We start from the raw sequence: 24,337 nt of genomic DNA, 5'->3' as shown, positions 1-24,337 counted from the left end.
ATGGATTGTTTTTAAATGCTCAGGTAAGGGTTATCACCAAGCTTCAGACTATCCAGAATGCAGCTGCACGTCTGTTCTCGGGGACCCCCAAGTTCACTTCCATAGCAAACACCATCAGGAAATATCCTGGCTGACCATCTGTAACCAAATTAAATTCAAATCTTTGTGGATCGTATATAAAACATTGAACGATTCAGGACCTCGGTATTTTAAGGACCAGTTCAGATCTTATAAACCAGCCAGACAGCTCCGATCGGCCAATCTAAACTTATTAGCCACCCCACGATCAAAAACAGTCTCTTGGGGGGACCGTCGCTTTTCGGTTGCTGCATCTTAGCTATGGAATTCTTTACCCCAGCACATTAGGATGTGCCCTTCCTTGTTACAGTTTCGTAAGGGACTGAAGACGTGGCTGTTTGATCAATAACCGGTTAGCACTTGGTGAGCCCTCGGGAGGATCTAGGGAACAATCTAGCGCCAAGACGTCTATGGGTAATCGTGCGCTTAATAAATGGCAAAAATAAATAAATAAATAAATAAATAAATGTTGTCAGTTTCCGGATTTCCGGTGAGGGTAGGTCTGATGGTTTTTGCTATGCTCTGTAATTTGGGGTTAGATAGCATGCTATTCCATTTCCGTGTGGGGCCTGATTTGCTGGAATTGTTTTTTGTTTGGACATTGAGGTAGGCGAGGGTGAAAGGGATTAATTTATGGTCTGACCAGGTTAGAGTAGTCGGAGTACCAACCATTAGATCAGCCGCATTAGTGCATATCCTGTCTAGGGTATGTCCTGCGTGGTGTGTTAGTCCCAATGTGTTTATAATTTCTACAAATTTTTTTGAATTGGGCGTGTCAACGGCTTACAGGTGAAGATTATAATCACCTAGGATTGTAAAATTGGAGTATCGCACCACAAGGGAGCTTAGGCTTTCTCCCAGGAAATCTAAAAACTTCCTCATTAATCCTGTGGCGTCCCTGTATACAAGAGCCCCTACTGCCTGGCTAGTAGTCCGGTCCATTAGCAGGGACTCTGCTTGTTTGGTCCGGCCGGACTTTCTACTTTGAATCAGATTTGCAGACCCACTTTTGGGGAGTAATTGCTTGCGTATCTATTGTAAGGCAAGGAATCTGCGGCTAGAAATCTCTATCAGATGAATAACTTACTTCCCTTTGGTAACAGTATCTGGTAGAGCTTCTGTCTATCTGAAGTTTCCTTACAACCCACCCGTCCTCCTTTCTCTGCAAACACATTTCTAAGGACAGGGCTTTCTCATTTCAGGGCCCTAGTGTTCCACAACAGTGGTCAGTGTTTTGTGGCTCTGTGCTCCTGGTGAGGAAAGTTGTGAAAAGAAACTGACATCATTGTACTGTAGTGGTGCCTATATAGGCACCGCACATGTCGCTTTCGGCACTGACAATGACACATGGAACTGAATAACACCACCTACTGGCGTGCAGGGTTACTGCTCACAGAAAAGTTTTCGAGTGCAGTCTGGCACCTGGAGATAATTCTAAGGTAAGGAGTCTGTGGCTAGATAGAATCTCTACCAGATAAGGCATTACTGAAAGTAAGTAACTTGTTCTTTACGTGGCCTGTGGGAGTCAAGGCAAAGGAGAGTTCAATCTTGTCTATTTTCTCTTTGAAGAAAAGTTTAAAGTTTTAATCTGCTTTATTATTAGTTATGAAATTGGACAGATGATTTGTTGGCCAACTATTTGGCAGTATCTTGTAGGTTTTTTGCTTGATATTATTAACATTTATCTCCACTTCAGTGGTAGCTGGTAGGAAGCGGGGATGCGGGTGAAAATGAAGAAACAATAAAACGTACCTGCAGGTGCTGTTGTTGCCTTTCCTCTGCAGGTCAGGAACCACGAACAGGAAGCACCCAGGCTTCCAGACCCCCTAACCAATCACGACACTGCTGATAGCAGTTGTCTGATTGGTCTGAGCACTGTAGTTTGGTGCTCAGAGAGAAAGTGGAAGCCTGGGCATGTTCTCCACCCAGGCAGTAATGCAGCCTGGGTGGAGAACATGCAAAGTGTGCATGACTGTTTGGCCGGCCCCAGAGGCCCGGCCAAACAGTCATGTGCTCTTTAGGTGCAGCAGAAGCAGCCATTCCTCCTCCCTGTGAGGCAGGAAGCCAGCCCGCCCCACCCCGCCCCACCCTGCCCTAAACTGGTGCTGCAGGAACTTCAACACAAAAAATAAAATGATAACGCTCTGTCATTATCATTTTCTTTTTTCTTTTGCACTGCTATACAGCAGTGGGGCGACACTACTCTGCCTTAGCAGAAGAGACGCCACTGTATGGCCTAAAAATAAGTCTTATTTATATTTTTCAACAAGTTTATTTGTATTAATTAGCTAGTCTAGAGTTCTCATGTGTTTTTGGGATATCTGAACAATCACTTGGATGCCAGATTGAAGGTGATATAGCTTGATGTATTTTTAATCTCTAACTCATTATTTAGGTTTTACCACTTGGTGGTCTCTAAGAATAATTATAGGAGAGGTACTGTGTACAGAACAAGAAGTAATCTGACCAGTCATCAAGAGGTGGAGAATCTGCCTTAACTGATCCTTCATTAGCAAGAAGTCAAGAATAGCATGTCTCTCTATGTGGGGTGTCAGAGTCTTATGTAAGGTTATTGCTAAGTAAAGATGTAGTCCTTCCTGAGATGAAGACTCAGTTAGGTCTTTCTAGTGTAAGTTAAAGTCCCTGAGAACGAAGTCATTATAAGTTGATATTCATTTTTTCCAACAGAAGTTGTGTTATCTGCTTAATATAATTTTATTGTCTGTCAGACAATTTAATTTCCAGTTAGACTCACTGTAAGGTAGGAAAATTCTTTCAGAAATATATTTATGGATAATTACGACACTTCAACCTGTTTTCTCCCTTCGATCTATTTTAATGATTAAATGGTTTTGAGGTACCAGCAGGCCAACCAAATGCTTGTAAGCAATCACTGAGCCAAGTTTTGGTTTATGATATGTTAAAGTAAATTCCGGAAACCAGGCCCTTGACCACTTTACAATACAAATATCATGGATTCAAGTTATTTTCTCAATCTTGTAGTTGACTTTCTTAATACATTATCTATACCTATGTATTACTTTTTGGCATCTAAGCTTTTCCCCATCAGTCACCTGGTACTGACATTTGCATTCTTCAAAAGTTTTAATTGTGTTCCCTGTAAACATGTCCGACATAACGCAGCAGCCCCCCTTACCCATGCAGCATCTCCTTAAAAGCGAGCATGAAATTGTAATGGATAGATGTCACTGAAGACCTGAGGCAATTCAGGGACTTCTTAACGACATCTAGGAAGGTGTTTGTGGTCTTACTACTGTAGAAATTGCATAGCCTAAGCATGCTGGGTATACAGAGCACATCCCATAATGTCCTACTTGCCACTGCCTCGTCCATGTGAGCTCACTGTGTATTAGACTTCCATTGAATCCATTCTCCCATTACTTGAAGTTATAAGGCTTTCACCATTTCTGTCTGCCTACCTTAACTAGGAAAGTTGCCAATTATGGTGCCCAGCATAACTTTTGTCATATCTGGAAGTCTTCTTGTACTTTCCCTCTGTCATTATGGATAGAGACTGGAAACTATATAGTTAATAGGGTATGAGTTTAATGGATTGAAACATGCCCCAAACATGAAATGTTTGTGCCATTTAGTCAAATAATTTCTATTGGTTCTGAACATGTTGCCAATAGGAGGTGTCGGAATCAGTGCCCAGGAGCTTAATTTACTTCAAAGGGGCCTCTGACATCTCAGGGAGATATCAGATAACACCCGCTCTGCCCCTTCTTTTATTCCCCCACTCAGACAGACACCAATTCCAATAGGGTGGCAGCTGTCCCCAGAACTGGTTTGAAGTGACAGAGAAGGGGCTACTCATGTCCTTGACCACACATCTGGGGTAGGCGCACTTGGATCTGCACGAGTGGAGAAGGGTTTCACCATTTTGGATTTAGGTAGAGATGCACACTGTGGAATTGTTTGTAGTAGGGTCCACAGGAAATGCTCTAACAGTGGGTAGAGTAACCTCAGGAAACCCCTACCATATTGATTAGGGAGGATCCAGGAGTCACCGCCACCTACAATCTGATGCCAGGCATAAATACGTCATCCACTGTATCCTCCTCCGAACGCTACTGTACCTGTGGAAGATAACTGAACCTGCTAGCTGCGACCTGAAAAGAGCTCTGAAGGATTGAATCTGCTCTTTCTTGTACCCAGGACAAAAAGCAACAACTTCACTGAGACTTTGTCTGACAGCTGTCCGACCTCATGGAATCCTCCTTGGCCACGGCCTGCTGCCTGACTTTCGAATTCCATTTTTTATACTAGGCCTTGAGGTAAACTTCTAACTGAGTCGAACCTGGCCCCTCTATCCGACCACTCTCCATCTCGTTTAGCCTCAAAATGCCTTATTGTATTTTTGTCATTTTTATTGGAATGGGATTTTTCTGCCTTGCATTTTGTCTTTATTACTATTTTGGTACTGCCTAAATACTTACCACATTTCCTCTAATTGAAGCCTGTCTGCTCTGTCCCACAGCACCCATGGTTTTGAGCTCAAATTAGTTGTGCAGTTTACCAGATATGGGGTTAATGTGTAGCAAATATTTTTTTACTTTTCATATAGAAACAATGTGGACTTGTTACCTTATTTACCTTTAGACTTGCAATAACCGATGTCACCTTTTCATTCACTTTCTGGGCTGCAAGAGGTTGCTCCAGATCTACTGAAATGGTCAGGGGTAGTTTAATTAGTCACCTACTCAGTTTCAGCCCCTTCAATATGAGTTTGATAACATTCCTTAATCAGCTCTGCATTGTGTTTCTCCTTGTACATAATGTCTCTTCCTCCTCCATTGAGGGCTTTAATGTAACTTCTTTTAATTTTGTCCTTCATCCTTAGGGCAGGTAATCATTGCTCTTTATTCTCATTTTAACAACATTTCTGCTTCAATGCCAGAGGGGACCTCAGAACTGTAATGCTCAGCAGTTTTTCACTCTCAGTATTGCCCTATTGTTTTTTACATTATCCTTTTGGCAGTGTAATATTTAAAAACATGAGCACACGTCTTGGGCTCCAATGAAACTGACAGGGAGTAGGCTAAATTTCTATCAGTAATGTATTAAGTTGTATTTCCTAATCTGACAAATATAGCACCCTGCCAGGCCTGTCAGCGGAAGAAAAGAGTATGCGGACCCTGGCTTAATAACTCTTTGATTTCGGCAAGAGAGCATTATAAGGTATTGGAATGCTCTTGGAGGAAGTCATATGATCCTCAAAAAAACAATCCGTATAGAGTGACACTATTGATGCGTCTAATGACCACTTTGAGAAGTTGGGCGAGTATTTTATTGGCAAAATAGAAGCCATTTACTCCAAATAATGACCCTAATGCTATTGTCACTAAGCCTGACAACTACAGTAAGAAAATCGGGCACTTGCTCTCCCTTTTCCCCCAGTTGCACCTTAATGAGCTACTTACTCTATGTAACAAAGTTAAATCTGGCTCACTCGCTTATCCTTTTAAACCAGACACATTTCTTAAACTCCAAGATTCTTTTCTCCCACCTTGTTTTGAGTTGATCAATCTTTCCCTGTCATCTGCCAAGGTTATCCCCTTGCTGAAAACTCCTGCTCTGGATGCTTTCAAACCAGAGAATTTCCGCCCAATCTCTCTCCTGCCTTTTCTTGCTAAGGTCACAGAGACACATGCCAATGCTATTTTAACAAAATATTTAGAAGATAACCAGATTCTGGACATCTCTCGGAATGGTTTTAGACAATTAAACAGCACAGAGTAGGCTCTTCTTACAGTTACTGAGCAACTCCGCGGCACATTAGATGAAGGCAGGTCTTCTGCTGTGATCCTGCTTGACTTAAGTTCTGCTTTCACCACTGTGTCTCATAAAATTTAGTTTCAGCACCTTCAGAAGATTGGTATAGGCGCGCCTGCCTTAGCCTTATTCGTCTCCTATCTTTCGGACTGCTCTTTTCAGGTTATTTCCCCTCCATTTTGCTCTACTTTGCACACTCTGCAGCACAGCATTCCCTAGGGTTCCACTCTGAACCCAACTTTGTTTAATATCTACATCCAACCTTTGACTCAGGTTGTGAAATCCCTAGGTCTCGCGCCGGTGTCCTACGCTAATGACACCCAAATTGTGCTCTCCTTCTCCAGCAACCCCAAGTCTGAGATGGCTAAGTTTCAAAGGGGAATGGTAGCCATTGCAGAGTGGATGGATGTTAATTGTCTGCATCTAAACAGAAGCAAAACTGAGAGTCTCTTCTAGGGAAAGATACCAAATCTTGGAGGGACCATTGTTGACCTCCCTCACTTGGACTCCCTCCTCGTCCCAAGTTGGTGGTCAAAAACCTAGGTGTTTGGTTGGACAATGCTTTAACTTGTGAAGCACAGGCGAAATCTGTGGCAATCACGTGTTTTGGAATTATTTGTGGCCTTAAAACCATTTTTTGGTTCTTTGCCCCTTCCATTTGACAAGTAACCATTGAGGCAGCCAACCTTTCACGTTTTGATTATTATATTATCCTCTACCTGGGAGCCAACAGGGCTGTGATCGCAGACTCCAGCTGGCTAAAAACGCCACGGCCAGGCTGTTGTTCTCTCCTCCAAGGCATTGTCCTTTCTGCAATCTTATTTGCAAACTGCACTGGCTCCCTATGGAGAGGTGTGTGCACTTTAAGACCTTGTGCACCACTCATAAGATCTCCTACTCCCAGGGGGCCCACATCTTGTTCAATCTAGTGACACCTTATCTTCCCTTGTAGAACCTGGCCGCTATTCCTCGTGTTAAGAGAGTCAGAGCTGGGGGAAGTTTCTTCCTTGCTAAGGCTCCTACCCTTTGGAACACACTCCCTCTGTCTGTATCCAGAGTATCCAGAACCACTGGTCCTTCAGGAAATTTCTGAAGACATGGTTGTTCTCTTCTTAGTTGTTCCTGCGGCACTCACTATGTGATTGGTCACTCCAGGCAGTTAGCTTTTCTATGATTAGGATGCTTTTCTGGGATTAGGATGCTTTTCTAGGATTAGAATTTGGATTAGGATCTGGGATCGCCTGTCGCAGCCATGCAATTTACAAATTGTTTAACATAACATGACAATTTACTCATTCCCACGGCTTCAGTAATTTGTGCATGTTTGCAGCCCTTGTATATATATATAACATAACATGACAATTTACTCATTCCCACGGCTTCAGTAAATTGTGCATGTTTACAGTCCTTGTGTATATATATATATATATATATATATATATATATATATATATATATATATATATATATATATATATATATATATATATATATATATATATATATATATATGCCCATCTGTGGGCTTAACCACTTTAGTCGATCTTATGTACAATGTCATCCAGTGTTACATATACAACACACACTACAAGATGGCCGCACCTATTCCATGCAAGGTGTAAGTCCCCTTGTTTATGTCCATGCCTTATTGAATGTGGGAGTGATCATCATCTGTTTAAAACAATGTCGGGAGTAAACACAGTGCATCACACACTGACGAAGGCAGACCGCCGAAACGCGTCTGTGTGCACCCCTCCGCTAAATAAAATCTAGCGCGTTGAAACCTTAATCCTCGAGTGCTGTCTTATTCTTTCCGGGAGTTGGAGGGATTTGGAGCGTCATATATATATATATATATATATATATATATATATATATATATATATAATATATATATATATAATATATAATATATATATACACACACAATACCTTCTTCGGAAGGAAAAACGGGCCGCACTCCCGAAATGATGATTTTACACTTTTTATTTGGTTTTAATTTTCATTAAGTGATGGCTTTCAAGCGTGTCAGATCGACGGGTTTCGATGTTGCCAAACACCTTGTTCACGATCACCTGGGCCCTCAACCATTCACCCTTAAAATATTCAGAATGCAATGATGTCATTTCCTCTTTATGTGTCCCCTTGCACTCTGGAACATGTAGTTTCCAATTATTCTGTTTGTTTCTTTCAGGAATGTGTTAAGTTGTACTCTTGTTGGAAAGTTCATCAGTTTTCTCCTCAAACTGTTTAAAACGTGTTACGTCGTTTTTTATCTTTTTTTTATATATCTCCTTTTTATTCATTTGTCTCCTCTAATGTTTCAGTTCACTAGCTTCTTTGGTTCTTTTTTTTCCTCATTTTTTCAACAGTAACTTTATTGTCCCATATTTTACTGAAATCTTTATATATTCTCATATTTACTCCCATCCAGTGGGGCTAATAATCATTCCTCTTATTCAGCCATTATAATTCATTGTGGAGGGCAATTCTTTTTACAAATGAATATACATTTCCTCCAATTGATTCAGTCCATGTGGATTTAATGTTCTTAGGTTTAAGAGGTAGCACAATTCCTTTTGGCGGAGGATCTTTTCTCGATCTCCCACCCGGTCTCTTTTTGGAATTGTCTCTATTCCGTAGAATTTTAGTTGTTTCCAGTCTCCCTGATGGAATTGTTCCATATGTTTTGAAATTGCATTGGTTCGGTCTTTGCGTATTGTAGCCCTCACATGCTCCATTATTCTTTTTTTCAGCTCACAGTTAGTGCTTTCCACATATCACTGTGGGCACGGACATTCCACTATATATACTGTATATTATGTTTTACAGGTGATTACTTGGCGTATTTCCCACACTTTATTGTTTGCCAATTTTAACTCTTTAGTTGGTTTTGCAATCTGGCACATTTTACATGCATGACATCTGACAAATCATTTAGTTTTTAGCCATGTGTCTTCTTTTTTCTGTCCCTTGAAATGGCTATGAATCAAATGATCCTTGAGTTTTTTTGCCCTTCTGTAAGTTACTGTAAATGATTTCCCACTATTTCCTTCACAGTTGGATCCAATTGAAGTATTTTCCAATTCTTCCTCAAGATTTTTTCTATTTGTTTACTTTCTTGGGCAAAATCTGTTATCATCCATATTTGTTCCGTTTTTTGTTTTTCTTCAGGCTTTTTTACCGTTAGACAGTTTTCCCGTTTTCTTTGGTTGGTTCTCTCCGAGCATTTTGTTAACAATATTCGGTTTGTATTTTCTCTTAATGAACCGTTCTGCTGTTTTTTTACTTGGTTTCATCCACTCATCCTCTTCGCTGCAGATCCTACGGATCCTTAACAATTCTACATATGGAATGCTGGAGATTAGGGAGCTTTGATGGAAGCTGCTTGCTTCTAGGGTGGCATTTGTTGCGGTGGATTTTCTATGTAGCGTTGTATGGATCTGATTATCCTTGATATAAATTTCAGTATCAAGGAATACCACTCTTTCATTGCTCATTGTGTATGTAAACTTCAGATCTTTTGTGCAATTGTTAAGAACATGAAAGTATTCCTCGAATGCTGCTACAGTGCCATCCCAAATTATTAACAAATCGTCAATGAATCTTTTCCAGCTGACGATTTTGTTTGTCGATTGTTCATTCATTAGGCTCCATGCCTTTTCCTGCTCCCACCAACCCATCGTTAAAAACGCGTAGTTGGGATTGAAAGAAAATCCCATTGCGGTCCCACTCTTTTGGCGGAATAGCTCTTCTCCAAAAGTAAATACGTTGTAGTCCAAGACAATAGAAATCATATCTAACGGCATTTTGTTGTGATCGCTGTATTTCATGTTTCTCCCTTGAAGGAAGTAATTGCAAGCTTGTTTTCCCATTTCATTTCCTATATTAGTATAGAGGGAAATAACATCCATGGTTATCAGGTAATACGATGCGTGCCAAGGAGTGTTTTGCAATGCTCTCAACAAGTCACTTGTATCCTGTATGTAGGAACTTAATTGGGCTACATACGGTCTCAGGAAGTAATCTATGAAATCAGCCAATGGTCCCAATAAAGATCCCTTAGCAGACAGGACTGGTCTTCCCGGTGGTTATACATATATATTTGGCAAAAGGTAACTTGTTTTGCGTAACAAAGCTGACCGCAAGGTGTTAGTACTAAGGACTGCATTCTGGTTCAGTGTTTCAACAGCCCGATATTCGCTTAATGTCCTCATGTGCCCTCAACAAGATGTAATTCTATTTATGTGACTCCATGTGATTCCATGCTTGAAAATGAGGTGTCTGATCCTATGAATTCTATATATTTCTATACATTTTTAAAATGTAGGCTGCCATTCTCTGTCTGTTGGCTATACTTTGTTTGACCACCTTAAAAGTGACATTGTTGATCTCAAATATTCATTTAATATTTTTGTGCATATCAATATTAACATGAATGCAGTGTGGTGTGATAAATGGTGCTGTGCAATATGTTGAAGAAAATGTTATTGACATTTGTTATCTTGTTTTGTTTCAAACAGGATTTGAACAGTCGAGCTCAGGGTGAAATCACAATCCGAGAGGCATTAAGGGAGCTTGATTTGTGGGGTGCTGCTGCAATCTTTACATTAACAGAGTACGAAGATAGTCAGTCCAGAACTATCAAGCTGATTAAGGACTGGAAAGACATTGTGAATCAAGTTGGGGACAATCGCTGCCTCCTGCAGTCTTTAAAGGATTCACCGTACTACAAGGGGTTTGAGGATAAAGTGTCTATCTGGGAAAGGAAGCTAGCTGATTTGGATGAGTACTTGCAGAATCTGAACCAGATTCAAAGAAAATGGGTGTATTTAGAACCTATTTTTGGTCGTGGTGCACTCCCCAGAGAACAAGCACGCTTTACCAGAGTTGACGAAGATTTCAGGTAAATTCTTCCTTTTATTCTTTACCTTTATAAAATGTTTGCTTCACACCATTATGTATAAGTTGTATTTGATATTGCTACTGTAAATTTGCCATGATACAATATCAGACCCTCCATTTTTTTAAAACATTGTGAAAAGACCAACTCCCTTTGCATTATCTTTATATGTATAATGTGCCTGTTTAGTGTTTTGCTTTTATGCATCTAGGTTTAGGAATAGTAATAACTGAAGCATAGCTGTGACCTTGGTGAGGGTATGATATGCAGTTGGGTTGTAGTAGCGTGGGTTCACCCAACCAGGTCTGCTGTTCTTTAATCAAGGAACTCTGCCTCAAAATAAATTTTAAAAAGAGAAGCATTACTTTTCTTTATGTTAAACCTGCCATGTCATTATTGTGTAATTTGGTGAAATCCTTTGATGCTACAGAAGCCTATACTCTTCCTGGATTTATAAACTAATAATATTATATGGACCCTATGAAACCTTTTTGTTTCTCATGTTTTAGGTCAATTATGTCTGATATTAAAAGGGACAACAGAGTAACATCATTGACTTCCCGGGCAGGAATAAGGCATGCCTTGATGACCATTCTCGATCAGCTTCAGCGATGCCAGAAATCTCTTAATGAATTCCTTGAGGTATATTTTGTTTTTCTTTGCAGATAAAGCGCAACAGTTGTACTTGGTTCTAGTACAATAAATATATTTTTGAAATGTGTTCTTCCAACAGGAAAAGCGGTCTGCTTTCCCTAGATTCTACTTCATTGGCGATGACGACCTGCTGGAAATTTTGGGACAGTCTACTAACCCAGCAGTCATTCAGTCCCACCTTAAGAAACTTTTTGCAGGTACAAAATATTGTATTTTTTATATGACCCAAAATCCTTGTCAAATCTGTTATTAACATTTTATAAATGCTCCTAGACGCCAACACTAATACATTATCTGCAATTCTAATGATCTGGCTTTGTGAGCTTGTTTATTATCAGGAAATTAGAGACTGGTTTCAAAACTGGGATTACCTGCTTCCATGTATTAAAGCATGCTTACATTACCATTGATGTGTCTAATGACTATGGATATTTTGCATATTTTGAAAGCCAATTGGCTATTCTAGCAACACAAATTGCAGTGTATATTGAAATTCTTGATTTGCTTCGTTTGAAAATGTTGATTGTTTTTCCACTATGAATACAATTTTTATTATGTTGTCCTCAATATTTTCATCTGGTTGTGACATCGTAATCAGTTGGAGCCTTTCTGTGTCAAAAGATGTGATAACTTCACATGTTTTGATTAGCCTCTAGCCTTGCAATCCTCTGTGCACTTGGCCTCTCATTCTCTGTTGTGAGGAAGGACCAACGTACATTTCCTTTTAGCAGTTGGTTTCAAAACTGCTTGTTTGCTGCCTTTCCTCTCCTCTTTTAGGTCTGACGTTAGCCAAAACTTCTTGCTTTACATTTTTTTTAAACTGCACGTATAATATACTTATTTAAAGGGGCTTGCAGCCAGCTGTATTCATTCACATTTTGCTTCCACCCACTACAGCATACAGCAGGGGCGGGGGTCAGCCCACATTAGCCATTGGGTAGGTTCACTTTGAGTGACTACATTTTGCTCTTTCACAAGGTGCACATCCCCAAACAATGTAGTTTTTTTAGTGCCAGTGTTTTTGTTTCTTCTTTATTGCTCTGGTGTTGCCTTTATGTTTAGTGTCTGATATGATATCCAATACTTTCTGCCAGCTCTTCTGAATTTTAATTAAAGGCTACAGTTATATTTCCAAACCAATTTAATCTGTATGTGCTGGCTGCATGGCTTTCCAGTTTGCTTTCAGTGGTCTTGTATGTCGTTATATTTATAAACCAATTACATCTGTAAGTCCTGTTTGTATGGTTTTCAAGTGTGCCTTTTGTTCATTTGTATGTCCTGCTTATATAGACATTTAACTATTGTATTAATAATATTCGATATTCTTGTTCTATCTATCTATCTATCTATCTATCTATCTATCTATCTATCTATCTATCTATCTATCTATCTATCTATCTATCTATCTATCTATCTTTGTAACTCTGTTTTTCCTCATAAGTTTGCAACCATGTCTATATTTTATGTTTCTAGCTCTACCTTTGCAACCGTACCTATCAGTCCTTCTACCTATGCAACCCTATTTATCTGTCTGTGTACCTTTGCAACTCTGTCTATCTTTTATATTCCGTTTGTCTGTGCAAGCCTCTCTGCCTGTCTGTGCATGCCTCTGTCTGTCTGTGCGAGCCTTTCTGTCTGTCTGTACACGCCTCTGTCTGTGCAAGCTTCTGTTTGTCGGCCTGACTGTCTCTCTGTGGAAGCCTTTCTGAATGTCTGTCTGTCCGTCTAAGCCTCTCTGTCTCTGTGCAAGCCTCTATATTCAAGGCTCTCTAGTGCAAGCCTATTTAAGTCTCTCTCTCTATCTGTCTGTCTGTGCAAGCCAGTCTGCCAGTGCAAGCTTCTCTGTTTGTGCAAGCCTGTCTGTTTCTGCAAGCCTCTCTGTCTGATATGCAAGTCTCTCTGCATGTATGTCTCTCTTTGCAAGCTTCTCTTTCTGTTTGTCTGTGCAAGCCCCTTTTTCTGCCTGTCTGTCTGTCTGTGCAGGCCTCTCTTTCTGTTTGTCTGTGCAAGTCTGTCTGTCTGTGCAAGCTTCTTTGTGTGTGCAAGTCTCTTTGTCTGTAAGAACATTTTACAAAAAAGCATTAGCAAAGCAAGAGGCTGGCAGCCAACAGCAAACCGATTGGGTTTTTTGAGACTGGTGTTAGCCAAGATCTTTTGATTTTCTACTTTTATTTGTATAACATAGTTACTTAGAGAGGTTTTGAGCCAGATTTCACCCTTTAATCTATTGTTGTGTGATTCAAAGTGTTTTCCAGCACCAACTGGATGCCCAATACTATCGGGCGTCCTTGCGATGGGCGGGTGGGCTTGTGCATTTTAGGGAGTATATAGAAGGCTGGAGTTCTGGGGGTGTCATTGACCAAGAACTCTGCCTCCTTCACAGTAATCCATTTATTCTCTTTGTCCTTCCCTACCATCTCCTGTATAGTTTTTGGGAGTTCCTGAGTCGGATCACGACTAAGGGGGCGATAGTTGGTGCGTACTCCCAATAATCTCATCACCTCAGTGTCGTAATCTGTAGAGTTCAGGACAACCACCGCACCACCCTAGTCGGCGGACTTAATAGTCAGTGAGTGGTTGCCCTGTAAACTCTTCACCGCGTTCCAATCCTCCTTCGTCATGTTTTTATATTTTGGAGAATCTCTTTCTGACTCAAACCTTTCAATGTTTTGCAGTACTTTAGTTTCAAAGACTGCCACTTCCGGACGCACTGCAGATGCTGGGGTGCAGAGTGATGAAGGTCTTTTCAGATTAGTACCGAAAGGTTTCACACTCTCTTGTTTTTTATTTGCGAAGAATTTTTTAAGTTTTATTTTGCGCATGGTCTCATGAAACTCTGCCCTGCACTTAAACGAATCGTAGGTAGGAGTCGGAACAAACCCAAGGCCCTTATTGAGTACCTTCTCTTCACTAGGAGTGAGGGTATGGTCCGATAAATTGACATCAATGCTAGTATTTAGGTCTGGTTCCGACCCCAACTGCGAGTCACTCTCGGAGAGAACGACTGCCATTGTGGTGGCCGAATGCCCCTCCCTCGGCCTCTTCCTGTCTGACCTCTCCCTCTGTTGGTCCTCTGTCCTCGTCCTAAAAAAGACCTCAATAACACTCCCAGATCTTTGTTATTGCGGTCTTGTTGGTTAAACCGAACTCTGTTTCCTTGTAGGCCCTCTTCTTCTTCCTCGCTGGAGGTATTGTCAAAGGTCCAGTTGGTTGGGGTATGCCTAGTCTACTGTCTGCCTCCTCTCCCCCTTTGACGTCCTCCTAGGTTCTGTTGTTCAGGTCCCGATTGATAATGATCGTCACTTACATATGGGAATGCCCATTCATGTGTGTACCTCTCAAGGTTGCGTGTTAGACCTTTTATTTTCTGATTAATCATGTAATTTTTTTATAATCGCACAGGTCTTCTTGGATTCTCTCAAGATGCTCTTTAGTATCCGTCAGAGTTGTGTCTCCCATTCATAAAAGATACCACAGAAGTTCTTAACTCTCTAGACAATATGCAGTTTGATCCAAATGACAAATTTTTTGTAACTATCGGCATTGAATCACTTTACACCTGTATCCCCCATGACGCGATGCTGGTGGCAGCAGATCGCGCACAGGAGGAAGAGTGGTTCTATGACGCTTCTCAGTCTTTTGTGATGCAATGCGTTGAATTAGCCCTCACCAGAAATTACTTCAGCTATAAAGAGCAACTGCACTTCCAAACGTCGGGGACATCGATGGGTGCCACTATGGCCCCCAGTCTGGCATGCATTTATGTCGGACAGATTGAAGAGCACGTCGTCTATTGTTCCACCAATCCCTTCCAGAAGAATTTACGTCTCTGGAAGAGGTATATAGACGACGTACTCTGTATTTGGTCAGGAACTGAGGAGCTCCTCCTGGAGTTTCTTAAATGGCTTAATGTTCAAGTCCCAAGTCTGAAATTCACTTGGTCCTACAGCCATAATACTGCGGTTTATTTGGATCTGGTGATTGAAGCTAAAGATGAGGCCATAATTACCCATGTTCATTAGAAACCAACAGACAGGAATTCATTACTATTGTACGATTCTTACCACCCAAGGGCGTTGAGGGACAATCTCCCAGTGGGGTAATTCCTTCGGTACAGAAGGAATTGCTCCGCCACTGAGACATATCTGGAACAGTCCCAAGGTTTAGCGGTGAAGTTACAACAAATAAACTATCCTATAAGAGTAATAAAACATGCAAAGAAAAGGGCCCTTAGCATCCCACGGAGTGCCCTTCTAGAACAGAGTGAGAAAAAAAGAGACAAGTGTGTCCCGGTTGTCATGACCTTTGATCCGGTAGCTACCAGGATCAGAAAATCGATTAGAAAACACTGGTCCCTGCTATCCAGTAAGGACTTTCAGATGCCACCTCCTAGGTTTGCGTTTAAGAGATCCAGCAACTTAAAAGATAAGCTGGTGCACACATGTGTACCTGTCGCAGTACAGAGGGATGAAACCACCATTCTCAATGGGCATTTTCCCTGTAGTTCATGTTCTGTCTGTCCGTTCACTAAGACAACCAGGAGTGTAATCTTAACCTCAGGAAAAGAGTGGTTTCTTAATCACTTTAGTAACTGTAATACTACTAACGTAGTGTACAGGTTACTTTGTGAATGTGGACTTCAGTATATATGGCTAACATCCCGAAAGATTAAGATCAGGGTACAAGAACACCTTAGCACCATAAGGGCTGGTTAACTCACTACAAAACTAGTACAGCATTGCTTTATGGAGAAACATAGCTTCACCTGGGTAGTCCTTGAGAGAATCATGGGTATTATACAAAACATGGAAAAGGTGCTTCTTTCAAAAGAAGCAAAATGGATCTACCAGGAGAAGAGCGACCAGTTTGGACTGAAAAAAGTCATTGAAGGGAATAGGGTAAATTAAGTCCGTCTTCTTTGGAAACGCTGCTCTTTGGTACCTGTCAGAGGTGACTGTTTACCAGCATGTTTGTCAATGAGCATCTTGGATGAGAACATGAAAGAGTAAAGTATATGAGAATATACGAAGGATGTACCTCCTATAATTAGGGTACGGGTTATTTTCCTTCACAGGAGGGGTTCACCCCGATTATACCTACCTAATTGGATTGACCTGTAAAAAGACATGAAGAAGAAAATAAAACACATTGAGCGCACTAATTGCTATCTCATGGCGCTCGACATACACACATTAATTAATAATCCTCCACGTTATGAATTTTTAGAGCCTTCCTGCATTCAGCCACGATGCAGTAGCCCCTGACTGTTTTTAGTTTCTATAAATGAGGCAGAGTTCGCATTCAAAGATGGCCGACATGCTTCTCACGTAAGTCACATAGTCACGTGGCCGCTTCGGGGATTGCTTATGATCTGTTGGGCCGTGTACGGCAAGGAGTGGGCAGTCAGTTAACATTGACGAGAGGACCGTTTTTAGAGAAGGGAGGTCAAGAGTAGAACATGTAGAGCGTGTGATTTGGTACATGTTTTTGAAAAAGTTACTCAAGACGAATCCCTGGCGGCAGCATACTATGGTTTCGCCATTGAATGTTCCGGGCAGTGAGCTCAATGGTGGGCGTTTTAAATGAAGGTGTTATCAGTGAGCTTCGAACCTTGCATTAGGAGGGGCGCTTACAAAAGGCGATTTGTTAGCAATCTTTTTTGGCAGCATGATGATAATGTTGTAAGTGTTGGAGGACCATGGGCCATATTTATAGACTTGTACCCTCCAATCTTTTGGCTGCCATCTAAAGGTCTTTTTAAATTAAAAAAATGAAAAATGATTTCTGTATAATCTTGTATGTGGGGTATGTTTCAGATTGGTAGGACAATTGAATGGCAGACTCTGAGAGGGCTCACGGCAGGAGTTCGACATACTATTTATCCTCTTCAGTGGGTATGAGAGACACAAGCTGATTGAGGGTAATCAATTATTTTGGTCGTGATAATTCGAAATACGAACTCCTATAACATATTAAAACGGGTGTGGTTTGATTATGTGTGTTTTCTCCATTTTCAATTGACAGTCTAAAAGAACTGAGTGTCCATCATCGGTGCTGTGACAGAGTGTCTAGCCCTGAAGAACTTGCCAAAACTTATGAGGCAGAGAAACATGTTGGCAGTGGGTATTGGTATGCGAGATTAGCTACCAACCTGTTTTAATTTGACAGATTACACATACAAATCAAGAATAAGGGTGTTAGAGAGGTGTGTCTGCCAATTTTAATATCACTTTTTGTCACTAGTGGATGGTGATTCTTGATCACTCCACTGCACTTCACTTTGCTTTGTTTGGACAATTTCTTTTTCGTTTCTTCTCTGGGACATAAAATGATCGCCTATGATGAGAAAAGGGGCCTAATAAGGTGAGTATCTGCCAGTTACCCCGATGGTGGTGCGCCCGCGAGGGGTCATTTTGCCCTGTACACTTTTTTCACTATTGTTTAAAACAAGTGAGTTCCTACCACTGTTGTGGTTCTTGTTGACTGTCTTTTCAAAATGGTTAATAAAGGGCAAAGAACTGCGCATACAACCATATAGAAAAAAGAGACTAAAAGGGTTTGTTGCAGTAGAGGAAATAGATGGGAGGTATTTCATTGTAGGATTCAAAACCACGCTTGCCTAAGAGACAGGGTTCTTGTTGTGTTGACGGTTATTGAGTGGAGGGCAATTCTGTGTCTCTTTTTCCCTCTGGGCTCATTTTGGAATATCCATTAGAGCAGGGTCAAGACTGATTTGCATAAAGTTGGGTCCAAACTGAGGTGTAATGGTGTGCAAAATAATAATGGATTGGGATGCACCCCAGAGTACTTACCAGTGGCTGAGATTAATTCAAGCATTCCATCCATCACTTTGTGTACACTATATCAGTTCAGATTAAAGGTCGAAGTGGGCAGGAGAACAATGTTCCCAAGCTTTTATCAATTTGATGAAAAAAATATTCCCATACTTTTATTTAAAAAATTACCGTTCCTGAATGGTTGAATTGCTGCAGGTTGAAAGGGGAAAAGAGGGGTGTTCTTTACTGTGAAGTGATAGAAAAGAGAGGGAACTAAACAAGAAACAAGTATTCTCGCTAGGATGCCTACTACTGGAAAGAAAAGTAAATGTGTGCAATTGGTAAATTTCCAAGTTTGAAGGCCGGTTGAAGAAGATTATGGGTTTTATTTGACTGATAGAATCTGTCGTTTGTCATTTTAAAGGAAATCTATAAAAAAAGGTTTGCACTAGCTTCAATCAGCTGATTACTAAAAACAAAAACATCATTTTTAAAGCACTGTAAACATTAAACAAACTATTTTTGCACATTTTGCGACAGCTTTTGGGCAACCTATCTTATACTGTGTGGAATAAATGTTTTAAACTAATAACTTAGGACCTCATTTAAAGTTTGGAGGATGCGTTACTCCAGCACAAAAGTAACACATTTCCTGTCCTCTATATTACAAGCGCCATTGGATATAATGCACTTGTAATTAGGCAAACTGAAAATCCATCACTTTGTGATGGAATACCCCTTCGGCCAAACTGTAAATCAGGCCCTTAGTTCATATGGAGATGTTTTAAGTCATGGGCAAAGTAGGCCCTGGCCCAGGCCCTCAGCCTTTCTGGGTTCCCCCTGATACAGTCAGCTCTGTTCTGCAGTGAATTTTACCCTGATGATTTTCGATAATTCTCAAACTGATTGTTTTAAACACCATTTTCCTTTAATTAAAATTTAGTGTTGGTGAAGTGTGGGAGTCAATAACACACAATTTGTAGAGAAATGTTTGTTTTTCAAAACTATCCAAAATCCCTAAACAAAGTTTATTTTAGATCAAAACAGGACCTCACATATGAGCAATGGGCAAGGCTTACAAAGTTTATTTGCAATTACATTAGTGCGCTGCTCCAGTATATTCCAGTATTTAAAACACGTCATTATCCTTGAATATTTGATGTACACACGTTTAGAATTTGGATACCTCTAAATACCCCAGACTCCATTCAGTGGACTTTGCAAGTATGGGAGAGCCATTTTAAGGTACATAGTGGACACTAGCACGTCAAGATGTCCAACTACATAATACTGTTCCAAACCTGGTCATGTTTGGTATCAAACATGTTGGAATCATTCAACTACACCGATTCCAGTGTTAATTGCATGATACCATGTACTGGGGGGCTCCTTAGAGGACCCCTCAATACATACTTGTGTAGCCTTACAGGGACTGCCTGCCAGTCTGTGTTGCTGCTGACCGTAGACAGAGTTCTGACCCTGTTAATGAGCTTGACTCAGGCAGGGGAAACTGAACAAATGATTTCCTTAGAAGGAGAGGTGTGACAACCTCTCCTTTAGAATTAGGTAGTGCGGGTGTTCTTGTGATCGACACCAGATGGCATTGAATGGCACATTTGATGCTCTCTTTGCATGAACCAATTTTGCCTAATTCACAAGCCCTTGGCTACCACTCTGGCACGAAACTACACAAAGGACATCCCCCTGTACAGCTCTTCCTTAGGGACGTTCCCAAAGCTCCTCCAGGTGGCCATTTGATTCTGTCATGTTAAATCTTGGCCCCTGGGAGCTTCTGACTGAGTAAGCCAGCTGACTACCGTCCCTGATCCCCAATAGGTGGGTCACCTCAGAAGAGGTTCTTTCCCTTTTTAAGATTACTTAAGGGCTTCCCTGAGTGTGGGTCCATAGAGGCGTCCAGAAAACATCTTCCAGGACAGACTGCCTGTCTTTCTAAGATCGTCTAAAGACTCTGCTGGTGGACACTGGACTTCAGCTGCTTCTTAGGGGCAGGACTAAAGGCAAGACTGCTCTTGGCAGGAAGACTCCTGCTGCAACTTTGTCTCCACGCTCTTCAGGTTTCTGCAACTCAGTGGCCGTGCATCCTCCAAGTCAGCAAGGTCTCTGCAAGCATCAACGCAGGTAGGAATCTCCCTTGGAGTGAAGGAGTCACTTCCCTGCATCCGCAGGCACCTTTACGTCAATGATTTGTTTGTTGATCCAATTGTCCTAAGGAAATCGCCGGTCTCTGCAACACAGGTGGTTGTTTGTTGGCTCTCCAGAGCCCTGAACAGTCTTCCCTGCAACTTGGGGGACTGTAATCCTTCTCCAGCCGACGGGAACTGCCTCCCTGTGCACCATGTCTGTTTGCCATTGCCAAGGCTTCTTGACTCTCTTCACAGAAGATCTTCAAGCTCCAAGAAGCTCCAGCATTTTACAGCTCCAAGAGCGACGTTCTGCCTGCATCCTCTGCACAGTGGGCCTCCATGTTCTGTATGCTGCTGAGGCTTCCTTGCGACTCCCTGTCTCTGCAGCCAGAGGGTCCTCGAGTGGGCTCCAACAATTTCTGATGGCACTCCTGCGTGTTGGGGTCGGCTCTACCTGCTGGATTAGTGTTAAAGACCTTGCTGGTGTGCATCCAAGCATCTTTTTCTTCAACCACTGTTGAGACTGCCAAGGCTTGTTGGTGGTCCTGCTGGCAACTGACCATCCTGCCTTCCTCATCCATCGTGGGACAGCTTGTGGATGGCTACTGTGCTCCAGCATCGTCTACTGGGCCCCATAGCTACTCCTTCAAACTTGGTGCTTCAACAAGTACCTCTGATAATGCGTGGAATTGTGCTCCTGCTCCTCCTGGACACCTCTGCGTGGTTTGGTCTCTGTCCCCTCTGCTTTCAAGTACTTTATGTCCAGAATTAACATTTGGGTTCCACCGTCCTGGTCCGCAAGTCGCTGCAGCTGCTGGACTTCCAAGACTTACCATTGGTTCCTATGGGCGGTTCTGACACCACTTCGCCCATATGCACCTGGGTTCTCTGGTGTAAGTATCCTAGTTCCCTGGGTATCTACGGGCGGGTGGCTCTCCAACCTCCCTTGATCCAATTGGTGTCCTCGGGGTTCTTTGGGAAGGGTCCTGAAACAGGAAAATACCAACTGTGACTTACCCTGTGTTATCCTATCGACGTTTGGCCGATGTAACCACTCTGCACCCAGGCTCTTTGGGGCCTAGAACTACTCACCTTTGTGAGTTCCTTGCTTCCCCTGGGCTTCTTCATCCTTGTGTAACAGTCTCGTTTGGTACTTCTGTAGTAGGGGATCTCTGTGTATAGTCATAATCTAGTGAATAGTCCCGCCCATGTGCGTGGACCCCGGCAATCAAAAATAATCTCTTAAGTTGTCAAAATAATGCAGAAACTGCAAAGACACTTAAGAGAAAATTTAAAGACAAATAATGCAGCCTATATCCACAGGCTACACTGTCCAGTACTTCAACTAGAAATTCCACCAAAAAAACACCACACACAGCACAGCCTGCCAGTTTCTACCACAGAGAAACTTGCCTCCCCCAGTCAAAGACTCTGGAATGATAGAGAGGAAGGTAGGGACAGACAAGCCCCATAGGCTGCCATTATGTGGCTTAAATAGGATACTGTGCCTTTAAGAGAACTTTCCAGAACTTCTCCCAGTATCCCAGAATGCATAGCAGGTCCCTCTGCTTTCAGTTCTTTTTTCCGGCTCCTGCTCCCTGGCATTGAGCTCTCCCTTTTTCAAGGGTTTATTGGATTTTTTTGACACTTTTGAATTCTAAAAGTGTTGCAGTTTAATTCTTGGTGTTCTCTTCTCCTTTTTTTGTGCTGTTTTAGGCGTTTTAGGACCCTAAAATGCCTGGCCTGTTTGTTCAGTGCCCAGCATGTGGGAGGAAGAAGGCCAAGAGTGATCCCCATGATGTCTGCATTGTGTGCCTCCCTGAGGATCATGTCCCTGAGGATTGTACCATCTGCCAGAAGTTTACTCCTCGGACCCTGAGGGACAGGAGGAAGATCAGGCTTTCTGGCCTGGAGGAGAGGCGTCTGCAGGTTGCAAGTGGGTCTGGGCAGGTTGGGAAGGCTCCCTCTGCCTCTGCTGAGGCCTCTGGGGGGCTCTCCGGAGGCAGGAAGCCCAGCAAACGGTCCCGGTCTCCGTCGACGTCGATTGCATCGACGACGACGTCGAGAGGGATGACGGCGGTGTGCTCCCCTTCTCCCCGGGGCTCCGGGTCGAGACGGCGGGACGGCTCGACGTCGAAGATCATGGAGAAGTCGCCGTCAAAGCCACCGTCGACGTCATCCTCTTCGTCGACGTCGAGGTCTTCCTACCGACGCCGGAGGCGTAGTGACAGGCATCGGCGCTCGCCGTCGAAGCGGCATCGATGCTCGCCGTCGAGGCGACACCGTCGATCGCCGTCGAGGCGACACTGTCGATCGGCGTCAAGGCACCGGTCGACGTCGAGGGGCTCCTCGACATCGAAAGCATCAAGAAGACGGCGACGTTCGTCGTCGAAGACAGAACGCTCGCCGTCGAGGAGGCGGCGTACGACGTCGCGGAAGAAGAGATCGACGTCGAGGAGTCGACGATCGACGCCGAGGAAAAGAGGGTCGACGCCGAGGAGACGGCGATCGACGCCGGAGTCGAGGAAACGGCGTTCGACGCCGGAAAAGCGTCGCTCTGCGTCCAGGAGTCGGTCAGCCTCTCTGAAACGACGCAAGAAGGACTCTCGTCCCAGAAGTCACGCTGCTTCAAGTGGAGGACGCAAGAGGAAGCGGTCACCTGCTGATGGGGCTGGCCCCACGCACCCTTCGCCTAAAGGGTCACCGGGCTCGGTGTACTCTGAGGTGTACACACCATCTCGGCCCAGGACTACGACTCCTCCCCCTGTGCCTAAGGAGGACCCTCCACCCAAACCTCCACTGCCTTCAGGAGACCCTCCTCCGCCTCCGGTCCCTCCGCATGGGCCCACCCCGCAGCCGAAGGTTCCTCCTCCGAGGTCCACTTCCCTGCCGTCCCTGCCTGTTCCTCCTAAGGGGACCCCAAGACCGAAACCCCGGGAGGAACCGACGAAACCCCGTGAGGAACCGAGGAAGACCCCTCCACGTAAACCGAAGGGGCGGCCACGAGCAGGCAGGTCTCGCTCTCGCTCTGGGAGGAAGGAGAGATCGCGTCGCAGATCATCCACGAGGTCGAGACACCGCCGTAGGAGGCGCAAATCTCGCTCACACACGAGGTCCTCTGGGACCAGGGATTATTCTCCTGACCTATCGGGGTCGCCGGACACGAGAGTGTCCCCGATAGATGACCTGGTGGCGTTCCATGACGTTCTGTTGAGGGGCGCTGCGAAGTTGGGCATATCCCTGACGGTGCCTACTCCGAAGACGTCAGTCATTTTTGAGACTTTACATCAAAAACACCTGTCTCGTCCTCTCCTGCCTCTGGTGCCGGGCCTGGAAGAACCGGCTATGGCCCTGTTTCTCACCCCTGCAGTGACGAAGGCGGCTCCATCACGATTACTAAAGAAGTACCGGGCTCCCGACTCGGATCCGGCCTTTTTGAGAACGGAGCCTCCGCCTGACTCTGTCATTGTAACGGCGGCCCGCAAGCAGCATGCCACCACTCCGTCCTCCACGGTTCCCCTGGATAAGGAGTCAAGGTGGATGGATTCGGCGGGGAGAAAAGTCTGTGGAACTTCCGCTACCTCCATGAAAGCGGCGAGTGCCACGGCGCTGTTGGGCCGATACGACCGCGCCCTCTGGGACTCCCTCGAGCGCTTTGCGGAGCATTTACCTCGGGAGCAGCGTGAAGACTTCATGGAAGTACTGAGTGAGGGGATGCTGGTGGCCAACCAGATTATCAGCGCGGCAGCGGACTCTTCCCTGTTGGCTGCTCACGGATTTTGCCACGGAGTCAACCAACGGCGCCACGCATGGCTCCGGCTTACGTCCCTGAAACCGGACGCACAGCAGAGGGTGGCCAATCTACTGTTCTCCGGTGAGACCCTCTTCGGGAAGCATGCGGACGATGAAATGGCCCGCATGAAGGCGGAGGCCGAGACGCTAACGGCTGTGGGCCTGGAGAAGCCTAAAGAGACCAAAAAGCAGTA

General features: G+C 43.5%; 1 protein-coding gene across 3 annotated transcripts in view; it reads left to right on the top strand.

Moving 5' to 3' along the window:
* Positions 1–24,337, top strand: part of DYNC2H1 (dynein cytoplasmic 2 heavy chain 1) — a 1,560,829-nt gene that overhangs the window by 406,548 nt on the left and 1,129,944 nt on the right. For all 3 annotated transcript variants that reach the window (XM_086935265.1, XM_086935264.1, XM_086935263.1), the window contains exons 26-28: positions 10,398–10,780; positions 11,287–11,419; positions 11,511–11,628. In XM_086935265.1, the coding sequence (XP_086791391.1) occupies positions 10,398–10,780; positions 11,287–11,419; positions 11,511–11,628 (634 nt within the window). The remainder of the gene's footprint in view (positions 1–10,397; positions 10,781–11,286; positions 11,420–11,510; positions 11,629–24,337) is intronic.

Source organism: Lissotriton vulgaris, chromosome 8 (assembly GCF_964263255.1).
Source record: "Lissotriton vulgaris chromosome 8, aLisVul1.2, whole genome shotgun sequence".
NCBI lineage: Eukaryota > Metazoa > Chordata > Amphibia > Caudata > Salamandridae > Lissotriton > Lissotriton vulgaris.
This window is presented reverse-complemented; position numbering and strand designations above follow the sequence as displayed.